Source organism: Taeniopygia guttata, chromosome 7 (assembly GCF_048771995.1).
Source record: "Taeniopygia guttata chromosome 7, bTaeGut7.mat, whole genome shotgun sequence".
Taxonomy (NCBI): domain Eukaryota; kingdom Metazoa; phylum Chordata; class Aves; order Passeriformes; family Estrildidae; genus Taeniopygia; species Taeniopygia guttata.
The window spans coordinates 35,004,832-35,014,501 of NC_133032.1; the positions used below are offsets into that span (position 1 = coordinate 35,004,832).

Here is a 9,670-nt window from a genome sequence, read left to right on the forward strand (position 1 = left end):
TGTAGAAAATTGCTGTGATTTTTCATGATCTTCTGGCATTAGTGTAACTTTTTCAAACTTGCATTTTTTTTTACTACACAACACTACAGCATTTCTCAAAAAAAATTATAGACTAAGAGGGATGTGTCAGAAACGGTGTTTGTTTTGGTTTTTCCATTGCCTTAGAATTATTCTGAACTTTGCTTGAGGAAAAATACTTTCCTGCATGTTAAAGGGAGGCAGAGACCCTAGTGTTCTACACCATATCACAGCCTCTGAGAAGATTATAAACAGCAGCCCAAACTATTTGACAATATCAAAATTGTATTTTAAAAAGTATCACTGACAAGATATTTTTGCTCATTTCCAGGCAGGTAAATTACAATCACAAAGCTTTGTAAGAAAGGCACATGGGAATTTTTGTGGGAGCATGTCCATGTGTTCACAGAACAATCTCCTAGACAGAGCACCTCACATCAAAACACTGCATTTGCAGAGCATTGCATCTGCATTTGTCTTGCTTGCACACAGCCCATCCCCAGTCCAAAATACCACTGCAAAAATCAAAACTGCATCTTTCCATTCTCTCTGCTCATTCAAGGAAAACCAAGAGTGACTCTTATAAGCTGCTGTTAAAAACAGAGCTCTACAATAGTGAAAACTTTGAGGAATTATAGATATTATTTTGCAGGTTTAGATTTTAGTTTCTAGCACTTATTCTACTGCACTTGAAGTGTAAGCCATTCAAGAGTGCCATGTCTAAAAGTTACCAAGGGACGTCCTACAGACAACCAGGCAATAGATAGCCCAAAATACAAGGGTATTTCCCAGAAAAGGAAATAGGTACAGCCTTGTTTCTGAAGTGCAGCTGAGTTTCAGCTGTCTGGCTCCTCTGGAAGGCCTCATCACTCAGCAGGAAGCAGCAGGAGAGGTGTTTAGGAGCATCGGGCGGGTTGGGAAGAGCATTTCAGGATGCAACGTACCATATCTAGAACTCGTTATGCTGTAATCTGTTTTTCCGCCTCAGAGAACTAGGCTGTATTTCCAACTGCATGGAAATAAAAATCTCCAGGCATACCTCACTTCCAGACTGGCATTACATCATCTCTAAAAAGCCCTATTACTTAGCAGCACACTCTGCATATTGCAGTGTTTTGTTATTAATACACCATTGCAATTTATAGCAAAATGGTCAATAAAAATGCAGTTTCTGAAGAGACAAACAGCCTTCTGTCCAGCATGCAGCCCTACCCTCAGACTGCCAGGGTTCACAACCACCACACACAGAGCCCAACCCCAATTCTGGATTTACATACTGCTTGGGAAGCAATGACATATACAACAACAAAATATAATGGGCTCGTATAACACTTCCCAGGTACAGAGAAAAATCTGACTCCTGCTATGTGGATCTTGCAAATTAAATCAGATTAATAACATGGTGAACGTATTACTGGCAAAAGCATGTGTTTATCTCTAATGATCCTTCCCAGTTGCCATTAAATCTAATTAAAAGGCACTGAGTGAGTTTTATTAGAATTCCATTACTGAGGTCCAATCCTGCTCTCACACAGCCCAGCACCCATGGGAAAATGCCCTTCGCTCCTGCAGAGGCTCCAGAGCATCCTCACCAAAGGAATCCTGGCAGCAGCACCACGGCTGGGCTGGCCAGCTGATTGATTCTACAGCAACAAGTCCTGGTTATTTCACTTTACCAATGCTTAAAAATGAAGATTTGTAGCACTTTACAGCACTATGTTTTGGTACATCTTGGGAATTTGTCCCATTATGGTCAACAACTGGCGAGCTAGCTGGGATGAGTTTACAAATATTTTCGTCTCTTTGATAGAGATGATTTAAGGGGGAAAAAATTCAACTTGTTCAATTAAAAAGCAAACTAGTGGGTTGGACAGAAGGTGCAAAGTCATTATTTGAGTAATTATATTTTTTAAGAAACCCAATTAGTTCCTAATTGCAGTTACAATTTTAAGACCTAGTTCTCCAATGTCTACACTTAGCCCAAACTAACATTAAATACAGACTCAATAGTCTGTATGACTCGCTTAGAAGTAGCCAAGTTCTGCTATTTTCATCTTCACTGTTCATCATTAAGAATGTTTTGAGGAAGTGCAATTAAAATGAGTTCTCTAAGCAAATTTTTTTTTAATTGCGTTTGAAGAACAAGACTATTAAGCGACAGATTAATGCATAAAAACTAAGAAAAAAGCAACAACATGCTGTGATTCCAAATATGCTACTGTAACAAAAAACAGTGTTCTATTATCTAAATTGCCAGCCTTTCTAGAGATAGCCATAATTCTAAATTCACAAGTTACAATTATGTAAGTCCGTAGAGCCACTGCAAAATGGAGAAACCACATTTCTTCAACTGCAAATAACCAGTAAAGGACCTGTAAGAAGGTGCTGGAGGAAGACTCATTTCCAGCCTGCAGACTGAAGTCAATGTGAGTTTTGCCATGTTAAATGCAGAAAGACTGGGGTCCATACGAACCTCAAAGGTATGGCAAATACTCAGATTTACATAGCAGCCGTCACGCAGCTCTTCAAAGGAAGCACCGTGTGAAGTGAGAGCTTCCCTCAAGCCTTTGGAGGATAGCTCCTTCCACCTGCCACAGCTCCAGCAGAACTGCTGTGATAAATTAGTAAAAGCCTTGCTGCAGAACAAGTTTACACATAGTCTTTTCACATCAAACACCTAGTTTTGAACTTTGAAATGCAGCTTAGCCTTTATATAGTTAGTGTGTTTCTACCACTTTCTTTTTACTAAACTACAGCTCTCAGAAACAACTGAAGTTAAAAGCACAACCCAGGTAAGAGAGAAGGTGCATGTCAGTTGACAGAAACCCACACACAGAGCTCAGGCTCCAGGAGTGCCAGGGGTTTGTGTGTGCACTCACACACTCAGCTGAGGGCACACAGACAGCACTGAGTGCCTCCAAAACCAGCCAGCCACTGGAACTGCACTTGTGGACATCTCCCACCATTTCTGACTTGAATTAACCCTTATCACACATCCTGCAAAGAACTGTCCCAAATTCCTTGATATATTTTCACCTTCCTCTGTAATTATAGGCATGTTCTTAAGTAATGGTTTTTTTAGGGTAAATAAATAAACAGCAAAGTCACTATGACATTGGAAGCATCTCTTTTGCACATAAGATACTAATATTTATTACTTATGTTCAAAACATAACAAAGATAACTATGGGAACATCCACCTCTGTAGTACAGCACAGAAACAGCTTTTGTAGGTTTTTTCAAGAACACTTTCCAACAGATGGCCAAGCTGGAGCTCAGTCTGGTGAAGTACAGCAGTGCTGGTACACCCAGTTTCCAGCATTAAGCTGCTAATAATGACAAAGTTGTATTGTAAAGGCTCCGGTGCAGAGTCACCTGCTGTGGCACCTTACCAGGGAACGAAGGCCATCAGCAGTCGTCCCAAGGAGACAAATTTATTTTGCCTGGTTTGTGTTTCTGCCACAGGGTGAAAAATCCAAACTCCCAGACTAACCTTAAGCCTGAAAATTCCATTTTAAAGTAATTTGCTTCAAGATTTCACTTAAATACGGTCAAAGGACACTGTGAGAACAATAAATTCCCTGTTAAGTGGGATAAAGACAGAAGTTTTAGAAGTGTTTTTGGGACTGCGGAAAGGAGTAAAATTCATGAAGATTTCTCATTCCTCAAAAAAAACCAGTTTTCAAATCACGAAAAAAAAAAAAAATCTGTGATATGCCATCACTCATGAACTTGAGTTTTAAGTTATGTCACAACATTTTCCCATGCCATATAAAGTCTCCCTTCGCAGGAGCATCTCTTTGCTGAGAAGCTGTTTCACCATGCCAGTAACTGCCTGAGAGCTCCAAAACACTAAAACCACACACGAAAGAATGGCAGAAGACAGTGGCTCAGTACTGCTGACAGCAGTGACGTACCACCAAAACCCAACACAAACAAGCCTCAGCACAGACAGCAAGTCGATTAATAACGAGCAATGCAACTCATTAATACTGGTGTGGATACACATCTCACTGACAACACCAAGATTATCCAGTCAAACTCCCATTATCCGGGGCATCTCTGCAATTTGGATCACCCCTAGGTAATCACTCCAATTAGTGCAGTGGATCCATGTAATGATGTTCACAGCAGCAGACACAAAAATCAAGGATGCCAAAAAAGGGTGTAGGAGCCCAGGCAGGGAGCAGGGTGAAGCTCCAAGGCTGGGAAGAGCTGTGGGAAGGAAACGCCCACCACAACCACAGACACCGATGGGACCTGTGAAGTTCCCTTGAGCGTCTGCAGGGAGAGCAGGTAACAAATGCTGCCTTCTCAGCTTCTCCAACTGTTTGCAAGGTTTTTCTCAGGTTCCATAAATTCATTTGTTGCAGCTATACTGTGAAGGAGTTGCAAGTGTCACAAGGAATCTGAGTCCATCCATTTCCTTAGGAAGATCTGCCTGAAGCAGAAGGAAAGGAAATCATCTCTTTGTGGCTTCAGTGGCACAACCTCAGCTGCAGCAGGACTTGGCCCTTATCCTACCACGCTCTCCTGGCTGGATTCCCTTCTGCTCACTTCCTTTTTCATCTCATTTCCAGCTCCCCTTCTCCATATCATTTTCTGTTCACAATTTTTTTATATACATGAAGTTAGAGGAGCTGTGACCTGGCTGATGACAGACCTGACAAGAGGGAAAGAATTGAACTGTATTTCAAGAGAAAAGGGCTCAGATAATTCAAACTTTGGTGGTGCTCCCCCCACCTCTTTTTTTGCTCCTGATGTTGCCCACTGATCTAAGAGAAAGTGTTATCTCTCCCTAAAGCACCTCAGTAGTATGCTATATTACCATGGCTACTACAACACTGCTTTTAACACAACCCATGACATTTTCCCAATTCTCTTATTACCTATGGCCAGGCTCAGTGCATTCCAAATTTCAGTGCCTTTCACATACAGTAAGCTTAACATGCTCCAGTGACTCAGAATTTCCTCCTGTAAAGGAAAACCAACCTGGTATGGTCAACAATTTTGGCACTGTATCATAAAGTTTATCTGATGTGCAAATGTAATTCCCTTTCTGGATGCCTCATCCTGAATCCCTTTTATGCTGAGACCACTTGACATTTTTTGTGAAACAAAATGCCTTTTAAGTCATAATTTGTGCAGTGCTCAGTTTTGATAAGACATGACATTATGATATGATGAGTTAGTTGATTCTAAGTAAATTTGATTTATCCCACTTTTGAGGCTGGTATGATTTACAAGGATGCTGCCTTTTAAGATAGGATTGATTTTAATATAAGGTGGCAGCACCTTTTTTTTTTTTTTTTTTTGTGAAACACTAAATTAGAGCAAGGTAACTATAAAAAAAATTTTTAAAGGTACAATTAAACAAAATTTAAAAACCAGAAATTAATATTCATGCATAATTGGCACTTGCTTACCGCTGTGAAGGAATACAGAGTGACAAATCAGTTTCCAAAACAATTCCACAAAATGTTTGGAAGTTTGCTTTTTATTCATAAAATCATATGCAAGCTACGGTTGCTGAAATCTAATCTGACCATTCTGTGAATGCCATGGAAAGTTCTTGAAATATTTTCCATCAAACAAGCACTACCACGACCACGAATCTTTGTGAACAAAAGCAAAAGCATATGTACCCTTCATAAAACTGAAAAGATTTCCTGAGAACCTTTCATCTCTGGCTGTTCAAGTGCCGTTCTGTGGAACACCATCCTCATTTCCTCGCAGTATCCCTGCACCTTGTGATGCAGTGTTTGAAACACGCAAGTTTGCGATGCTGCAGCAATACTTTCCTCGTTGATAGGTAGTTATTTCTCATTTTCGCAGCATGAATCACCTATGTAATTCTGATGGCTACGTGGGAAAGGGACGGGAGAGCTTTGGTAGTTCGACTGAAGCAGAAATCTATACCCCCGACCGACTGTGCAGAGGCATCCGCACTCACCCAAACGAGTTGTAAGCAGTTAGTAAACATTTTAGTAGGTAATGTGTACGTGATGGAGAGGATGTCTAACAGTGAGAATTCAAGGCTTTAGAGAGTTATATTTCTACTGAAATCTAACTAAACCCCCGCAGACTGCGTACACCACCCAGGGCATCTCATTCATGAGATCACACAGTTTGGGAGCGGAAGGGCTCCAAGAAGCCGACAGACAATTTTCTGGTGAGCGGGGCTTTGACAGCGCTACGAAAACCTGAGTCAGAGCAGCACACCGCCGTTCCGCACCTGAGCCACACAGAAGGCGGACTTGGGCTATACTTAGAAAAATACCCAATTCAAACATCTCGCAGGAAAATGAGAGCGCTCTGGTGACTGTGCAATACGCGAAACCCAGAGCCGCTCCGGCGGGGGAACCGCAGCCCGCTTGGATCAGGGACTTCTCCGAGCGGAACGGAGTTGGAAGTTCCGCGATCGCCCACCCCGCGGCTGCGGGACCCCGAGCCCCCGTGCCCAAACCCAAGTTCGGGCACTGAGTTCGGGGACACTGAGGAGGGAACTTTTGGAATGCTGTGGGGAGCGGAGGGCGCTCGCCGTTCCTGCGGCACATCTCCGCCGGCCGCAGGGCTGGCTCGGGGAGCCGCGGTGGGACCGGGGCGGGGGTGGCCGGCAGCAGCGGCTCTTTCCCCCCGTGGCGGATGGCACCCCGTGTTTCGTGCCTGGCGAGGCCATCGGGACCACTGGGGACATCATGTCGCTCCTCGCCCCCGTCTATTCGCCGCCGCCAAGCTTCGCCCCCAAGCCAGCGCAGCGCGCCCGCAATCCGGGCGTGCGGGAGCGCGGGGATGGAGCGCGGGGATGGAGCGCGGGGATGATGGAGCGCGGGGATGATGGAGCGCGGAGATGATGGAGCGCGGTGAGGGGTGCGCTCCGCGACCGCGCCCGTCCGCGCAAGGGAGCAAAACTTCCCGAGCAGAAGCGGCGGGAAGTTCCGCGGCTCCACACCCCGCCGCGGACGCGCCTTACCTCCGCGGGCTGCCGCTGCCAGCGCCTGGGCGACGGGCGGTAATCCCCAGAGCGTCGCCAGGGCCAGGAGGAGCGCGGACATCGCGGCGGGCGTGCGGGAGAAGAGGCAGGAGCCGAGCCTGTCGGCCGCGGGTGCGGAGCGGCAGAGCCTGTGCGGGGAGGAGGCGCGGCGGCAGCGCCGGCACTTTGCGGAGCGCGGCTGGGCTCGCCGCACGCAGCGAGCGGGCAGCGCGGGGCGCCGGCGGCCGGCAGCGCCGCGCTCCGCCCCGCACCGCCCCGCGCACCGCCCCTCGCGGCTCCGCGCTCTGCCCCGCGCCGCCCCTCGCGGCTCCGCGCGCCGCCCCGCGGAGCTCCGCGCGCCGCTCGTGCCGCTCGCGCCGCCCGCCGCCCGCACGCGCGCGCCGGAGGCGCGAAGCCGCCTCACGGGAGGCGCCCCTCAGCCGCTGCCCCCTCCCGCCTTCACTCTCTGAAATTTGAGGGGTCGTTTCGCCTTGCTTTTTTATTTATTTTTTTTTAATAATCCGCAAAGGCAAGTGAGTTAGCAAAAAGAGTATATATATATTATTTAAAAAAAAATAAATGGAAACCCCACCAGCCCTTTTGCCACGTGAAGCTGCGGGGATGCTGAGGGATGGCGATGCTGAGGGAAGGGGATGCGCACCTCCTGCCTCAGTCTCTGAGCGCCAAGTCGTTGTCCAAAGATGCCCAGGTAAATTTGGCTCGGTTGGTGATGCTCCACGGAATCGCCGGATGGTTTGTGGTAAAACACCAAAGCCCATCCAGTTCCAACCCTCCGCCATGGGCAGGGACACCTTCCAGTAGAACAGGTGGCTCCGAGCCTCGGCCAACCCGTCCTTGAGCAAGGTTTTGTTTTTATGTAATTCTCCGACAATGAAAGTAGGGAATCACGCTACTTTAACAGCACAGTGCCATATCCAATGACCGCTCAATCTTCTCTAAGTGTTCTTTTTCATCTTGACGTCTCAGTTCACAGTCGATACTTCCTGTTTAGACTTTGTGTAAGAGTATTACCTTGAAATGGCCCCATACCAAAACCAGAGTTTATCACATCTTCACACATTTGTTTTCTTTTTTTTTAAAAAAACCAGACCCTTTAATAGGTGAAAGGTGATAAAGCTTCTACATTATCCTCAGATATTAGTTTTCTCCAAAGACAGCCGGGTGCTAATATTGATGGCTGAGACCTTCACATTCCCAGGGTAAAGCCTCGGCTCTTTCACCTTCACGTTTATATCCACAGCACAGAACCTAAATACCTTTTATATGAAGCACTACGGCCAGGAGGCTTCCGGGACCAGGCAAACCAAGCAATGCTGAAGGACAGAAAAGTACACAACGTAGTATGTCAAATATTTCATTGTATCTGTTGAATTGGGGGAAGTTCCGTTGCCCAAGCACTGAAGAGCCCAGTCTGGGTTCCAGAGTCGTCTCTGAGGTCAAGGATTGTCAGGACTCACAGAGGGTTGCAGGTTTGCTTTTTGACAGCAAAGAATTTACAGCCAAAGGGGAAAATCCAGTTGGATCAAATTCTGCATTCGTCTACTGCCTTTAAAGCCTGTGTAATTCACCTACAGTCAATTAGTATTTATACAGCTATAACAGCAGAATTATGGATCCCAGAGTAGAAAACCTTTGCTAATACAGAAACAGGTCTGAATAAAGATGAAAAAGTCTGGCAGTGTCCATGGTCTTGGAAATCGGTTGCTTTTATAACCAAAATGAAGTCATGCTGAATGTCACACTGGAACATCATTCCACTGGGTTTATGGAAGAGATTGCTCTGTGTCCTGCCTCAAACTCCCCAAGCCACCTATATGGCTCTTAGGCATTAATTGTGGCTTTATTTGAGCAATCTATTGCATTTCAAATACAAAAATCTGTAGATGCTGGAGCAAAGTGAGAAAAATGTGTGAAGGAAAACAAGGAAAATCCAAGTTTTAAGGAACTCCTCATTAAATCAGTGACATTTCCCCATGCCAGGACTGTCACAGGTATAAAGACACACATACTCAAGGCAAACACGCTGTCCCAGCATTCTCAAGATGTGGAACTATCTTTGCAGAATAGTCTTCTTTCTTCTTGTCTTCTCACAAAATTTTCTGCAAAATTTTCAAGGTCTTCAGGGTTGCAAGTGGTGATGCTTTTCCCCCAAACGCTATCTGTTAATTGGCGTGCTGCCCTTTCGTGCCTCCTTTCATGGTTTGATACTGGCACAATGCCAGTGCCCCCATGAAAATGCAATCTCCCAACCGAATGCTGTGAAATGTGATCGAGAACAGAGCAAAGCAGGCCCAAGCTTAATAACAAGGGAAAAAAAAATACTTTATTAAGCTACTACTACTATACTACTATAAAAGGAAAAAGAAAGGGAAAAAAAAAACACACACAAAATTCAAAATTAAAACCTTCCAAAGCATTCCTCCTTCCACCATCCAACTCCAACAAACCACAGTGAGACACAACCTGGACCCCAATCAGGTTTCCACCCTCCAGACAATTGATACTCAGTCCATCGAGGGAGAGAGGAGCCCCTCCTGTGCCACAGACCCCCCAAGAAACACAGCTGCCACATCCTGTGCTTCCATGTCACACATGGCACTGCCTGGAGAAAAAAGTTTGTCACTGGTGACCCTCTCCTTTCCATGCACAGTGCTCTCA

The 9,670-nt window shown here is 45.6% G+C and overlaps 1 protein-coding gene across 3 annotated transcripts in view; it reads right to left on the reverse strand.

Moving 5' to 3' along the window:
• LRP1B (LDL receptor related protein 1B) overlaps positions 1-7,299 on the reverse strand; it is a 630,666-nt gene extending 623,367 nt beyond the window's left edge. For 2 of the 3 annotated variants that reach the window (XM_041717598.2, XM_032749504.3), the window contains exon 1: positions 6,992-7,299. In XM_041717598.2, the coding sequence (XP_041573532.2) occupies positions 6,992-7,073 (82 nt within the window). In that variant the 5' untranslated portion in view covers positions 7,074-7,299. The remainder of the gene's footprint in view (positions 1-6,991) is intronic. The other variant, XM_041717597.2, reaches the window with a different exon arrangement.
• Positions 7,300-9,670: the final 2,371 nt, after the last annotated feature.